Source organism: Dryobates pubescens, chromosome 21, assembly GCF_014839835.1.
Source record: "Dryobates pubescens isolate bDryPub1 chromosome 21, bDryPub1.pri, whole genome shotgun sequence".
Lineage (NCBI taxonomy): Eukaryota > Metazoa > Chordata > Aves > Piciformes > Picidae > Dryobates > Dryobates pubescens.
Window position 1 is genome coordinate 1,936,909 of NC_071632.1, and position 15,629 is coordinate 1,952,537.

Consider the following 15,629-nt stretch of genomic DNA (forward strand, 5'->3'; position numbering starts at 1 on the left):
TGCCATTGGCCCTCCTGGCTGCCTGGGCACACTGCAGGCTCATGTTCAGCCTACCATCAACCAGCACCCCCAGGTCCCTCTCTGCCTGGCTGCTCTCAGCCACTCTGACCCCAGCCTGTAGCTCTGCCTGGGGTTGCTGTGGCCAATGTGCAGAACCTGGCACTTGGATGTGTTCAGTCTCCTGCCCTTGGCCTCTGCCCATCTGTCCAGCCTGTCCAGGTCCCTCTGCAGAGCCTCTCTGCCCTCCAGCAGATCAACTCCTGCCCCCCAGCTTGCTGTCATCTGCACATTTACTGATGATGGACTCAATGCCCTCATCCAGATCATCAATGAAGATGTTAAAGAGGATGGGGCCCAGCACTGCTCCCTGGGGCACACCACTGGTGCCTGGCTGCCAGCTGGCTGTGGCACCATTCACCACCACTCTCTGGGCTCAGCCTCCAGCCAGTTCCTCACCCAGCTCAGAGAGCTGCTGTCCAAGCCAGGGGCTGACAGCTTGGCCAGCAGTTTGCTGTGGGGGATGGTGGCAAAGGCCTTGCTGAGGTCCAGGCAGACCACATCCACAGCCTGCCCCATGTCCACCAGGCAGTCACCTGGGCATGGAAGGAGATCAGGTTGGAGAGGCAGGACCTGCCCTGCCTAAATCCATGCTGGCTGGGCCTGAGCCCTTGGCCATCCTCTATGTGCTGATCCTGATCTTGAGGTCAAATCTTCTCTGTTCCACTTTCTCTCCATTGTTCCTTGGCTTATTGCTGTGCACCACCCAAAAGAGCTTGGCCCCCTCCACTTGATCCCCAACCCTCAGCTATTGATAGACATTGATCAGAGCCCTCTCAGCCTTCTCCTCTCCAGACTAAACAGCCCCAGGGCTCTCAGTCTCTCTTCACAGGGGAGATGCTCAAGTCCCCTAAGCATCCTCCTGATTCTCTGTTGTTTTCTCTCCAGCAGCTCTCTGTCTCTCTTGAACTGGGGAGATTAATTAGCACCATTAGTAATTAGCACCATTCCTTTTAAGGGCTTTAAAAGACTTCCTGTATGGGTGAAGGGGTGACTCTTGGTTTTACCATTCCAGCTATCAGATGCTTCAACATCATTTCTCCACAGATTTTTTGCAGGTCGGCCACGAGAAGGAAATCCTGGCTCGAAGCTCGGGACTTCTGTCGGCACATGGGAGGGGATCTGGCCACCACCAACAGCAAAGAGGAGGCACTGGTACTGAAGCAAGCAATGCAGTGAGTACCTGCTGCACTCCTGGCTCACCACAGCTTAGGCAAGCTTCATGTGAACTGCTGTGAGTGCTCTGAGATGGTTCCAGAAGCATCGCAGTCTCACAGTATCACCAAGGTTGGAAGAGACCTCAAAGCTCATCAAGTCCAGCCTGTCACCACAGACCTCATGACTAGACCATGGCACCAAGTGCCACATCCAATCCCCTCTTGAACACCTCCAGGGATGGGGACTCCACCACCTCCCTGGGCAGCACATTCCAACACCTAACAGCTCTCTCTGGGAAGAACTTTCTCCTCACATTGAGCCTAAACCTCCCCTGGCACAGCTTGAGACTGTGTCCTCTTGTTCTGGTGCTGGCTGCCTGGGAGAAGAGACCAACCCCCACCTGGCTACAACCTCCCTTCAGGGAGTTGGAGAGGGCAATGAGGTCTCCCCTGAGCCTCCTCTTCTGCAGGCTAAGCAACCCCAGCTCCCTCAGCCTCTCCTCACAGGGCTGTGCTCCAGACCCCTCCTCAACTTTGATGCCCTTCTCTGGACACCTTCCAGCAACTCAACCTCCTTCTTAAACTGAGGGGCCCAGAACTGGACACAGGACTCAAGGTGTGGCCTAAGCAGTGCTGAGCACAGGGCAGAATGACCTCCCTGCTCCTGCTGGCCACACTGTTCCTGATGCAGGCCAGGATGCCATTGGCCTTCTTGGCCCCCTGGGCACACTGCTGGCTCATGTTTAGGCAGCTGTCAATCAGCACCCCTAGGTCCCTTTCTCTTTGGCAGCTCTCAGCCACTCTGACCCCAGCCTGTAGCTCTGCAGGGGGTTTCTGTGGCTCCAAAAGCCAAAAAAAACACCCAGCCCACCTCTGCTCCTTTGCAATTTCAGCTGCTCCTCACTGTCTCTGACTTGTGTGTGAAAGGAGTTGTGCATCCAGGAAACTGGGGGTGTGTGGAGGGGGAAGATATGTGTTGTAACTTCTAGCTAGGATTTAGAGGTAAATGAGAATGTGGGGGGTGGTGCTTGTAGGTGGTGAATGGTGCCACAGCCAGCTGGCAGCCAGGCACCAGTGGTGTGCCCCAGGGATCAGGGCTGGGCCCCAGCCTGTTCAGTATCTTTATTGATGATCTGGACGAGGGCATTGAGTCCATCATCAGTAAATTTGCAGATGACACCAAGCTGGGGGCAGGAGTTGATCTGCTGGACGGTAGAGAGACTCTGCAGAGGGACCTGGACAGGCTGGGCAGATGGGCAGAGGCCAAGGGCAGGAGATTGAACACATCCAAGTGCCAGGTGCTGCACATTGGCCACAGCAACCCCAGGCAGAGATACAGGCTGGGGTCAGAGTGGCTGAGAGCAGCCAGGCAGAGAGGGACCTGGGGGTGCTGGTTGATGGTAGGCTGAACATGAGCCAGCAGTGTGCACAGGCATCCAAGAGGGCCAATGGCATCCTGGCCTGCATCAGGAACAGTGTGGCCAGCAGGAGCAGGGAGGTCATTCTGCCCCTGTACACTGCACTGGTTAGGCCTCACCTTGAGTCCTGTGTCCAGTTCTGGGCTCCTCAGTTTAGAGGTTGAGCTGCTGGAAGGTGTCCAGAGAAGGGCAACAAAGCTGGGGAGGGGTCTGGAGCACAGCCCTGTGAGGAGAGGCTGAGGGAGCTGGGGTTGCTTAGCCTGGAGAAGAGGAGGCTCAGGGGAGACCTTCTTGCTCTCTCTGACTCCCTGAAGGGAGGTTGTAGCCAGGTGGGGGTTGGTCTCTTCTCCCAGGCAGCCAGCACCAGAACAAGAGGACACAGTCACAAGCTGTGCAGGGGAGGTTTAGGCTGGATGTTAGGAGGAAGTTCTATACAGAGAGAGTGATTGCCCTTTGGGATGTGCTGCCCAGGGAGGTGGTGCAGTCACCATCCCTGGAGGTGTTCAGGGGAGACTTGATAGGGTGCTTGGTGCCATGGGTTAGTTGATTAGGTGGTGTTGGATTGGTTGATGGGTTGGACTTGATGATCTTGAAGGTCTCTTCCAACCTGGTCTGGTCTATTCTATTCTATTCTATTCTGTTCTATTCTATTCTATTCTAAAACTAGAATGGTTTGGGTTGGAAAGGACTTTCAAAGGTCATCCAGTCCAACCTGGATGGTGGGAGGTGTCCCTGCCCATGGCAGGGGGCTGGAACTGGATGATCTTTAAGCTCCCTCCCAACCCAAAGCATCCTGTGACTCTATGAACGCCATCTGCCCTTGCCCAGAGGTGGCAGGGTAACTATTGCAGCTTCATTGCATGGTCTGCTGTGCTCTGGAAAGCTGAAGGCTGTATTGGTGGAAGGGTCTGGGTTTGGATGCTCACACACTGCTCTGCTTGTTCATTTTTGTCAGGGATGGTCACTGTAAATATGAAATAGCTTGGCTGGGTCTGTATTCCCTGAATCCAGAGGAAGGATTTGCCTGGAGTGATGGCTCTCCAGTGAGTAACTTTTCATCAAGTTCATTTGCTTCAGCTGCTTTGGGGGCTGTACTTGGGTGGGGTTTTTTTTGCTGTTATGCTCATCAAGGAGCACACTAATCCTGCAAGCATTTCCATGGCTGTCAGCTTTCATGACTGTGAGTAAGATCACAGCAACACCTTTGAATGCATGGAAATCATCTGTGTCTCCCCAGCTTCTCTACCTTTCTGCACAGCACTCCCACATATTTTCTTTCCCAAGAATACAACACCAGGACATGAAGATCTGCCACACCTGTGTCCTGTGTCTGCCAGTGCCTGGAATCATCTAACAGCTCATTAAGCAGCAAGCAGAATTCCCAGCATAAGCCTCCATCCTCCAGGAAGTGATGTGTAATGATGGGGGCTGGAACAGAGCTCTGAGGTCATCAAGTCCAGCCCATGACCCAACACCACCACACCAACCAGGACACAGCACTCAGCCAAACCATGGCCACATCCACTCTTGCCTTAAACACCTCCTGGGACAGTGACTCCACCATCTCCCAGGGCAGCCCATGCCAGTGTCTGATTCCCTGTCCCTGAGGAAGTGCTTCCTAGCATCCAACCTAACCCTCCCCTGGCACAGCTCCAGGCCATGCCCTCTCCTCTTGTCACCAGGTGCCTGGGAGCAGAGCCTGACCCCCAGCTGACTGCAGCTTCCCTTCAGGTAGCTGTAGAGTGTGGTAATCCTAGAATCATAGAATAAATAAGGCTGGAAAAGACCTCAGAGATCATCAAGTCCAGCCTGGCACCCAACACCTCATGACTAACTAAACCATGGCACCAAGTGCCACATCAATCCCCTCTTGAACACCTCCAGGGATGGGGACTCCACCACCTCCCTGGGCAGCACATCCCAGTGGCCAATCTCTCTTGCTGGGAAGAATTTCTTCCTAACATCCAGCCTGAACCTCCCCTGGCACAGCTTGAGACTGTGTCCTCTTGTTCTGGTGCTGCTTGCCTGGGAGAAGAGACCAACCCCCACCTGGCTACAACCTCCCTACAGGTAGTTGTAGAGAGCAATGAGGTCTCCCCTGAGCCTCCTCTTCTCCAGGCTAAGCAACCCCAGCTCCCTCAGCCTCTCCTCACAGGGCTGTGCTCAAGGCCTCTCCCCAGCCTTGTTGCCCTTCTCTGGACACCTTCAAGTCTCTCAATGTCCTTCTTAAACTGAGGGGCCCAGAACTTGGGACAGGACTCAAGGTGTGGCCTAACCAGTGCTGAGCACAGGGCACAAGGACTTCCCTGCTCCTGCTGGCCACACTCTTCCTGATGCAGGCCAGGATGCCCTTGGCCTTCTTGGCCCCCTGGGCACACTGCTGGCTCCTGTTCAATCAGTACCCCCAGGTCCCTTTCTGCCTGGTCCCCCCTGAGCCTCCTCTCCTCCAGGCTGCACACCCCCAGCTCCCTCAGCCTCTCCTCCTCAGCCTTTCCCTCCAGCCCCTTCCCCAGGCTGGTTGCTCTCCTCTGGACCTGCTGCTTTCTTGCAGTGAGGGCCCAGAGCTGCAGGCAGTGCTCCAGGTGAGGCCTCAGCAGTGCCTCAGGATCTCTCAGAATTGCAGCTCTCACCTATCATCCTAATTTATTAATTTCCATGAAGTTTTGCAGGCACCTCTGGAGCCCACACAGGTATTCACCGATGTATGAACAGTTTCTGCAGGACACCACTGCTCTACTTTGACTCCTACTCTATTCCCTATTTCTTAACCCAAGCAAGGACCTTGTCCTTTGCTGCACAGAAGTTCTGGAGGCATTCATAACAGGAATATTTTGACAATCCAAAGTAGGTTGTAGCAATTGGCTCTCCCTTCCCATCTGGATGTTCTTTCTGTGCAGATGCAACTCCACTAGGTCTGCGGGACATGACTGCCCTGCCCAAGGCCATGGTCCCATCCTCATTAACCACAGGGAGGGGAAGAACATTGAATTGATGCACAATATGGTCATGGCCACCATACAGCTGCTGGGAAATGTGAGTTTGAAGCAGGTCATAGATCACAGACTCACTAAGTGTTAGGAGTTGGAAGGGACCTCTGGAGCTCATCCAGTCCAAGGCCCCTGCCAGAGCAACCAGGGCAGGTCACACAGGAACACATCCCAGTGGATTCTGAATATCTCCAGAGAGGGAGACTCCACAACCCCCTGGGCAGCCTGTGCCAGGGCTCTACCCTCACAGGGAACAAATTCTTCCTCCTGTTTCCATGGCACTTCCTCTGCCTCAGCTTCCACCACTGCCCCTGGTGCTGGCATTGGGCAGCACCCAGCAGAGCCTGGCTCCAGCCTCTGGGCACTCCCCCTGCACATCTTGAGCAACAGCAAGGAGCTCACCCTCAGGCTGCTCCTCTCCAAGCTACAGAGCCCTCAGCTCCCTCAGGCTCTCCTCCTGAGGAAGATCTTCCACTGCCTGCAGCAGCTCTGTGCCTCTGGGATGGACTCTCTCAAGCAGTTCCCTGAGGTCCTTCTTGAGCTGAGGAGCCCAGAGCTGTACACAATATTCCAGATGTGGCCTGAGCAGGCTCCCACAGCCCTTCTAATGCCCCCCAGGATGCCCTTGGCCTTCTTGGCCAGCAGAGCACATTGCTGGCTCATGGTCAACCTCCCATCCCCCAGGACCCCCAGGTCCTTTTGCCCTTTACTGTTCTCCAACAGCTCGGTCCCCAACCTCTCCTGCTCCATGAGGTTGTTCTTTCTCACTGCAGGACTCTGCCTTTGTCCTTACTGAATTTCATTACATTTCTCTCTGCCCAGCTCTCAGCCTCAGTGGTGGAACCTCCATCTTAGCACTGAGAGACTGGAGCTTCTGGGCAAAACCAGCTTGCTAATGCAGAATCAACACTATTAACACTAAAAAGAATTAACAACACTAACACTAAAAAGAAGGGCAAGAAGAACCTGCACTCCTTATTGGACCTGGAGGGGAACTCTGTGACTGAAGACGAGGCAAAGGCTGAGGTCCTGAACACCTTCTTTGCCTCAGTGTTTAACAACAAGGCAGGAGTTCAGGACCAGTGGCCTCCTGAGCTGGGTAATAGGGCTGAGTAGCAGCTGACACCAAGCTGGGAGCAGATGTTGGGCAGTTAGAGGACAGGAAGGCTCTGCAGAGGGACCTCGACCGACTGGACAGCTGGGCAGAGGCCAACAGGATGGCATTCAACAAGTCCAAGTGCCAGGGGCTGCACTTTGGCCACAGCAACCCCAGGCAGAGCTACAGGCTGGGGTCAGAGTGGCTGAGAGCTGCCAAACAGAGAGGGACCTGGGGGTGCTGATTGACAGCTGCCTAAACATGAGCCAGCAGTGTGCCCAGGGGGCCAAGAAGGCCAATGGCATCCTGGCCTGCATCAGGAAGAGTGTGGCCAGCAGGAGCAGGGAGGTCATTGTGCCCTGTGCTCAGCATTGGTTAGGCCACACCTTGAGTACTGTGTCCAGTTCTGGGCCCCTCAGTTTAGGAAGGACATTGAGAGACTTGAAGGTGTCCAGAGAAGGGCAACAAGGCTGGGGAGAGGCCTTGAGCACAGCCCTGTGAGGAGAGGCTGAGGGAGCTGGGGTTGCTTAGCCTGGAGAAGAGAAGGATCAGGGGAGACCTCATTGCTCTCTACAACTATCTGAAGGGTAGTTGTGGCCAGGTGGGGGTTGGTCTCTTCTCCTAGGCACCCAGCACCAGAACAAGAGGACACAGTCTCAAGCTGTGCCAGGGAAGGTTTAGACTCTAGGTGAGGAGAAAGTTCTTCCCAGAGAAAGTCATTCACCATTGGAATGTGCTGCCCAGGGAGGTGGTGGAGTCCCCATCCCTGGAGGTGTTCAAGAGGGGATTGGATGTGGCACTTGGTGCCATGGTCTAATCATGAGGTCTGTGGTGACAGCTTGGACTCGATGATCCTCGAGGTCTCTTCCAACTTTAGTTATACTGTGATACTGTGTGATACTGTGAATACTGATCCCAGGAGTGACCAGGATGCTTTCCTCTGCAGGTGAAGTACATCAGCTGGGAAGACAGCCCCAGAAGTTCAGGGGGAGGCAAGTCCTGTGGTGCCTACAAGCACAGCTGGGATTATGTTCAGCGATGGTCCTTCTCGCTCTGTGAAGCACAGCTCAGCTGGGTCTGCCAGGTGAAAAAAGGTGCATTTATTCTTCTCCTTCAAACAAGAAGCTGCAAAAACTTCACAAGAGGTTGGGTTTTACTATAAGCTGCTGGAGAACAGCAGCAAATTGTGCAAAACTCCATGTGTCCAAAGGGAGGTTTAAGAGCGCTGGGTAAGACACCGTCAGGGATAGAGGGTGAGAATAAACACACTGATGTCTTCAGGTGAGTTGGGATGCACCACTGATCCAGGCCTCTGCAAGGCTTCCATGGGTTGCAAGCTTTTCAAATATTAAGGAGCTTTGGCTTGTATTTGTGCTGGAAGGTGTCCAGAGAAGGGCCAGGAGGATGAGCAGAGGGCTGGAGCTGCTCTGCTATGAGCACAGACTGAGGGAGCTGGGGGTGTTCAGCCTAGAGAAGAGAAGGCTCCAGGGACACCTTAGACCAGCCTGCCAATACCTGAAGGAGGCTACAAGAAGGCTGCAAAGGCCTGCAGGGACAGGACCAGGGGCAATGGCTTCAGACTAGAGCAGAGCAGATTGAGATTGGATGTGAGGGACAAGTTCTGCACCAGGAGGGTGGTGGAGCACTGGCACAGGTTGCCCAGGAAGGTGGTTGAGGCTCCATGCCTGGAGATATTCCAGGTGAGGCTGGCCAGGGCTGTGGGCAACCTGATCCAGTGGAGGAAGTCCCTGCTGAGTGCAGAGGGGTTGGACTGGATGAGCTCTGGAGGTCCCTTCCAGCCCAGCCCAGTCTGTGATTCAGCCATTCCCAAGCCGTGTCACAACAGACGCTGCAGCGCTGTCTGACACATTGCCTTGCTTTGCAGGAGTGCCATTAAGACCTGAACCACCTGACACATATGGTAAGCTTTTGCACACACTTCTTCATCCTGCTCAGTATGTTTTTTTGTCCAACTCCTGCTGTTAAAATGAGCTTTTGTGTTCTACAGCTATGGGGTTTAAGGCTACCTCCTCTGTTTTCCAGTGTACGAAACCACAGCGGATGGCTGGGTGATATATGAGGACAAGCTGTATTACATCAGCAGGGAATCTGTCCCCATGGACAAAGCCCAAGAGTTCTGCAGGAGCAATTCTGCTGACCTGGCTGTTGTGAGCAGTAACAGTGAGAGAAGGTTCCTGCAGAGAGCACTCAAAGAAAGTGTAAGGAGTGTGGCAAATGATAGTCTGAAGTAGAAATGCTTGTGATGGTCTGATCAAGATATGAGGGTGCTGAAGGGACTGGAGCACTGCCTGGGGAGGAGAGGCTGAGAGCCCTGGGGCTGTTCAGTCTGGAGAGGAGAAGGCTGAGAGGGTCTGATCAATGTCTGTCAATAGCTGAGGGCTGGGGGCCAGGAAGGAAGGGACAGGGACAGCCTCTGCTCACTGTGCCCTGGCAATGGATGGAAACTGCAGCACAGGAGGTTCCACCTCAACATGAGGAGGAACTTCTTGACTGTGAGGGTCCCAGAGGCCTGGAGCAGGCTGCCCAGAGAGGTTGTGGAGTCTCCTTCTCTGAAGCCTTTCCAGCCCTGTCTGGATGTGTTCCTGTGTGACCTGTGCTGGGTTCTCTGCTCCTGCTCTGGTAGGGGGGTTGGACTGGAAGGTCTCCGTAGTTCTCTACCAACCCCTGACATCCTGTGAGCCTGTGATCTGCTTGCTGAGCTGCCTCAGAGGCAGGGCCATCAGCACTGCTGCTAACAACATCCACCTGAGGGCAGATCTGGGAAACTTCCCCCCCATATGTCCTTTGGTACCTCAGCACTCCAGGTTTTCCAGCAGGTTTTCCCAGCAGTGGTATTTCAAGAGAGAGCTCCTAGAAGAGCTCAGGTCCTCAAATCCTTGGAAAAAAAAGAGGGAATTCCAAGCCTGCCTTTGCTAGCACCACCAAAACCAATCCAAATGGCCCTGGCACCACTCAGCCCTGCCCCAAAATTCCTCCTTTTCCCCAAACCCTGGTTGTCCTCCAGGAAAAGTCAAGTTGGAAATGTCCTTCCAGAGCCTTTCTCCAGGTCTTTGCCAAATTCCCACCTGGTGCCACCCAGCAAAGAACTAGGAAGTAAAAATCCAGCTTATGATGGAGAAGTGGGATGTAAGGGATGGATCCTGGCTAAAAATGGGAGTGACTGGGTCCAAAAATGGCTTAAAGGCAGGAAAATGATCCCGGCTCTGACCATCACAGGAGAATCCTCACCCCAGGAATTGTCCAAGGAGCTGAGCATGGAAAATTTGGGATTGATTAAAGGGAGGGATTGGGGATGCTGGGATAAGGTTCTCTGGGGGTTGGTCTCTCTTGGGAAGTAGTTGGTGGGAGAGGAAGACTCGAGATGGGCATGAGATGGTGCTGCAGCCCTAGAGGGAGAATGCAAGGAGGGCTACCAGTGTCTGATCAAGATTTACTTTTCTCCTACCTACCCTAGGAGCCCTCAGTGCCACAGCACTCAGCCCTGATGATCCAAATCAAAGCCTGGCCTCTGTGCCTGGGTGTGTGTGCATTGCTCTCCTTAGCTGGCACCTTGTGCTTTACTGGGAGTGTCTCCAGGAGCTAACCAATGGCCCAGCCATTTCTGCTTGGTTTACATCAAAGACTATTAAAAGGACAACAACAGAACAACACCTAAAATAGCATCTTTGTGTTTTAGGAGAGCTCCTGGGGTCAGAGAAGAGGATACTTTATTGGTCTGCAAGTGAGTCTGGATAAAAAGTTTAGGTAAGTCAAGATGCCCTCTGCAGCTCTTCACATGCAGATGCAAATATTTTATGCAGCTGGAGGTACCAAAGGTGTTTTCAAGGGCTGAAGGCAGTTGTATGTAGAAAGCAGAACAGAATGGTCCTACCAGGGGAGGTTTAGGCTGGAGGTGAGGAGAAAGTTCTTCCCAGAAAGAGGAATTGGCCATTGGGATGTGCTGCCCAGGGAGGTGGTGGAGTCACCATCCCTGGAGGTGTTCAGAAAAGGACTGGATGTGGCACTTGGAGCCATGGTTTAGTTGTCAGGAGGTGTTAGGTATTAGGTAATAGGTTGGGTTGATGATCTCTGAGGTCTTTTCTATCCTGGTTGATACTATGATTCTATGGTCTGGGCTGGAAGGGACCTCCAGAGCTCATCCAGTCCAACCCCCTGCACTCAGCAGGGACATCCTCCACTAGATCAGGTTGCCCAGAGCCCTGTCCAGCCTCACCTTGAGTATCTCCAGGAATGGAGCCTCAACCACCTCCCTGGGCAACCTGTGCCAGTGTTCCAGCACCCTCCTGGTGCAGAACTTGTTCCTCACATCCAATCTCAATCTGCTCTGCTCTAGTCTGAAGCCATTGCCCCTGGTCCTGTCCCTGCAGGCCTTTGTCTCTCTGCAGCCTTCTTGCAGCCCCCTTCAGGTACTGGCAGGCTGCTCTTAGGTCTCCCTGGAGCTTTCTCTTCTCCAGGCTGCACACCCCCAGCTCCCTCAGCCTATTCTCATAGCAGAGCTGCTCCAACCCCCTGAGCATTTTTGTTGCCTCCTCCGGATCCTCTCCATCAGGTCCAGGTCCTTCCTGTGTTGAGGGCTCCACAGCTGGACACAGCCCTGCAGGTGAGGTCTCCCCAGAGCAGAGCAGAGGGCAGGATCCTCTCTCTCCAGCTCTGGCCACACTGCTTTGGATGCAGCCCAGGCTGCCATTGATCTTTTGGGAGATTTGGGTCCAGTGAGCATCTCCTTCAGATGAAGTGTATGAGCAGCAGCAAGAGGTGAAGCAGGGAGATGAATTCATTTCCCCCCTCTGGCTGAGTGACCTAGATTCTGAAGGAGCAGTTCTCGTGCCAACCTCCTCTTTCTTCAACAGCAGTGTACTAAGAAGCAGAAGTTAGCTTTGCTACTTCAGGAAGGGTGCTTTTGAAGTGACAGGATGGTCATTACCATCACCTGACTTGATAATAATAAGCAATGCACATAGCTTATTTCAGTGGGAAAACAGAACACTGTGGTTTTGTCCTTGTTTACATCCCTGGAAAGGTCAGGGGTGCTCAGACAGAGAAGCCTAACAGGGACTAGGTTAAGAGAAAGAAAACTTCTTCCCTCTCTTACATCTTCTGGATAAGTGAGAGGAGTTTCTGTTGGGCAATGCCTGTCAGTGAAAAACAGGGAATCACAGAATCACTTAGACTGGAAAAGACCGTTAAGGCCAGCAAGTTCAACCTTTCACCCAACACTGCCAAGGCTGGGGCTAACCCATGGCCCTCAGCACCACATCTCTGCCTCTTGGAAACACCTCCAGGGATGGGGATTGAACCACCTCCCTGGACAGCCCGTGCCAGGCTTTGGGAACCCTGTCAGGGAAGATTTTTCTGATCTCTAACCTAAACCTCCCCTGGGACAACCTGAGGCCTCTCATCCTATCATTACTAGGGAGAAGAGACCAACTCCCACCTGGCTCTGACTTCCTTTCAGGGAGCTGTAGAGAGCAATGAGGTCTCCCTCAGCCTCCTCTTCTCCACACTAACCACCCCCAGCTCCCTCAGCTGCTCCTCCCCAGCCCTCTTTTCCAGACCTTTACCCATCTTCATTGCCCTTCTCAGGACCTGCTCCAGCTCCTCAGTGTCCTTCTGGTATTGAGAGCCCCAAAACTGAAGGCAGTTCTCAAGGTGTGGCCAGCAGGAGCAGGGCAGTCACTGTGCCCCCATGCTGATCCAGGCCAGGCTGCTCTTGACCTTACCCATGTGGGCACACCCTGGCTCATCTTCACCTGGCTGCTGACCAGCACCCCCAAGTCCTTCTCTGCCAGGCAGTCCCCAGCCACCCTGCCCCAAGCCTGGAGTGCTCATGGGGTTGTTCTGGCCCAAGTGCAGGACCCAGCACTTGGCCTTGTTGAACCTCACACAATTGCCTCAATCCAGCCTGTCCAGGTGCCTCTGCAGAGCCTTCCTACCCTCAAGCAGATCAAGATTCCCTCCCCTTCTGCAAGCCTCCTGAGGGTGCTCTCCCTCCCCTCATGCAGATCACTGCTAGGTTTTGTATCTCAGTTTCTCTTTAGCAGACAACAAGAGGTTTTGCAAGGTAGACTAACCAGGAGAGAAAACCCTTCCAGTGTAGCCAGTTCCTGTGAATGCCCATGGACCTTCTTAATTGTCAGCTGCTAATTAGGATTCTCCTCTCACAATTGAAAAGTGTTAATTAATGACTAACTACTTGTGCATCTTCCCTTCAAGCTGGACAGATGGGACTCCAGTGACCTATGTGGCCTGGGCTCCCAATCAGCCCAACTTTGCCAACAATGAGGAAAACTGTGTGGTGATGTTTGCAGAGGAAGGTAAGCAGCAAGGCCAAACTTCTGCTTCTCTCTGCTTGGCTGTGGACCTGCCCAGCTTCTGCTTGCAGCTCTCACACAACCTTTTGTGCTTCTTTGCTGCCACCTCTTTGCAGTGCCAAACTAACCACATGCTGCAGCCACTGCTCATGGAAGAAGCTAAGTGCTTAGAATGGGGACACTGCAGCAATTTAATGCAGTCCTTCTGCAAGTGAGCAGCTGAGTGCAGTCAGGCTTTTCTCCTAAGAACTGACTAAAACATTTACAACACAACTGAGGAGTTGGCTGACAGCCCTCAGGCTGTGCTGCCATCCAACCAGAGCTGGACAGGCTGAGAGCTGGGCACAGGCAGGAAGTTCAACGAGGACAAGAGCAGGATCCTGCAGCTAGGGAGGAACAACAGCAGGCACCAGGACAGGTTAGAGGCTGCCCTGCTGGAGAGCAGCTCCATGGAGAAAGGCCTTGGAGTGCTGCTGGGCAGCAAGTTCTGCATGGGACAGCAAGGTGCCCTGGGGGCCAAGAGAGCCAATGGCATCCTGGGGTGCAGCAAGAGAAGTGTGGCCAGCAGGGCTGGGGAGGTTCTGCTGCCCCTTTACTCTGCCCAGCTGAGACCACAGCTGCAATCCTGTGTCCAGTGCTGGGCTCCCCAGTTCCAGAGAGACAGAGACCTGCTGGAGAAAGTCCAAGGGAAAGCCAGGAGGATGCTTAGGGGACTTGAGCATCTCCCCTGGGAAGAGAGACTGAGAGCCCTGGGGCTGGAGAGGAGAAGGCTGAGAGGCATCTGATCAATGCCTATCAATAGCTGAGGGGTGGGGGGCAAGTGGAGGGGCCAAGCTCTGTTGGGTGGTGCACAGTGATAAGCCAAGGAACAAAGGAGACAAACCTGAATGTAGAAGGTTTGACCTCAACCTGAGGAGAAACTTCTTCACTGTGAGGGTGCTGGGGGCCTGGAGCAGGCTGCACAGAGAGGTTGTGGAGTCTCCTTCTCTGGAGTCTTTCCAAACCCTGAATGTGTTCCTGTGTGCCCTGCCCTGGGTGTTCCTGCTCTGGCAGGGGGGTTCAGCTCCTCTGCTGTGGGACTGGCTGAGAGAGTTGGGGCTGCTCAACCTGGAGAAGAGAAGGCTCCAGAGAGACAATGGAGGGCATGAATGTGTGTGGCTCGCTCACTTGCTTTAATGCTCTAAAGAGCAGAGATCAGCCTCTTACTAACTCAGAAGGGATAAGTTATTGTTACAAATCCTACATGATCTTGAGCTGCTTTTCCAATCTAATTGTTTTTAGGCCTGTGGCATGATTTAAACTGTGGGGTCCCCAATCGATTCATCTGTGAAAAACACAACAGCTCTGTTAACTCAACCTTTGCTTCCCCACTGCCTACTGGAGGATGCCCAGACAGCTGGGGTTTCTTTAACTACAAGGTACGTCAGCAGCTAGCCTGGGCACATTGTGTAAAGGAGGAGAGATGGGGAAGAGTATTCTGTGATTCTGAAGTAAATCTGGAGAGTAATCAACCAGTCAGAACCTGCTGGCTGCATGGCAAGGCTGAGTGCTGGAGGGGGCTGCAGGTGGAGGTGGCAGCGGGTGGAGGAGGCTGCGGGTGGAGGCGGCGGCGGGTGGAGGCGGCTGCGGGTGGAGGAGGCTGCGGGTGGAGGAGGCGGCGGGTGGAGGAGGCGGCGGGCGGAGGCGGCGGCGGGCGGAGGTGGCGGCTGTGGGTGGAGGAGGCGGTGGGTGGAGGAAGCTGCGGGTGGAGGTGGCGGCGGGTGGAGGTGGCGGCGGGTGGAGGCGGCGGCTGCGGGTGGAGGAGGCAGCTGCGGGTGGAGGTGGCGGAGGGTGGAGGAGGAGGCGGCGGGTGGAGGAGGCGGCGGCGGGTGGAGGAGGCGGCGGGTGGAGGAGGCGGCTGCGGGTGGAGGAGGCTGCGGGTGGAGGAGGCTGCGGGTGGAGGAGGCGGCGGCGGGTGGAGGAGGCGGCGGGTGGAGGAGGCCGCGGCGGGAGGAGGCGGCTGCGGGTGGAGGAGGCCGCGGGCGGAGGAGGCCGCGGCGGGAGGAGGCGGCTGCGGGTGGAGGAGGCGGCGGGTGGAGGAGGAGGCGGGCAGAGGCGGCGGGTGGAGGAGGCGGCGGGCGGAGGAGGAGGCGGGCGGAGGAGGCCGCGGCGGGAGGAGGCGGCGGCGGGCGGAGGAGGCTGCGGGTGGAGGAGGCGGCGGGCAGAGGCGGCGGGTGGAGGAGGAGGCGGGTGGAGGAGGAGGCGGCGGGTGGAGGAGGCGGCGGGCAGAGGCGGCGGCGGGCGGAGCTGACTCTAGCCATTGAACTTCACAGAGAAATGCAGGGAAAGTAGATCCAGCCCTTGGATCATCTTTGTGGCCTGCAGCTGTGCCACAGACAGCCACAGCTTGCTGCTTTTAAACGGCCACTCTCGCTGCAGGCAGCAGGGACATGAAAATGTGCAAAGGGATTTGATGCTAGACATCATCACAGTCAGCTCAGGTGGTACTGCTCTCCTGCCTTACACCTTGTCCTGTGCGGGGAGCAGAGGATCTTCCTGTTTAGACCTACACAGTGTGTACTCTTGAGTGCTCATTGTAGCCC

At 54.8% G+C, this 15,629-nt stretch overlaps 1 protein-coding gene across 1 annotated transcript in view; it reads left to right on the forward strand.

The window, feature by feature from the left end:
* LOC104310167 (macrophage mannose receptor 1) overlaps window positions 1-15,629 on the forward strand; it is a 57,400-nt gene that overhangs the window by 26,958 nt on the left and 14,813 nt on the right. The window contains exons 13-20 of the mRNA XM_054171272.1: window positions 1,105-1,232; window positions 3,588-3,675; window positions 7,662-7,809; window positions 8,601-8,636; window positions 8,759-8,934; window positions 10,416-10,480; window positions 12,950-13,050; window positions 14,329-14,465. Coding sequence (XP_054027247.1) covers window positions 1,105-1,232; window positions 3,588-3,675; window positions 7,662-7,809; window positions 8,601-8,636; window positions 8,759-8,934; window positions 10,416-10,480; window positions 12,950-13,050; window positions 14,329-14,465 — 879 coding nt within the window. The remainder of the gene's footprint in view (window positions 1-1,104; window positions 1,233-3,587; window positions 3,676-7,661; window positions 7,810-8,600; window positions 8,637-8,758; window positions 8,935-10,415; window positions 10,481-12,949; window positions 13,051-14,328; window positions 14,466-15,629) is intronic.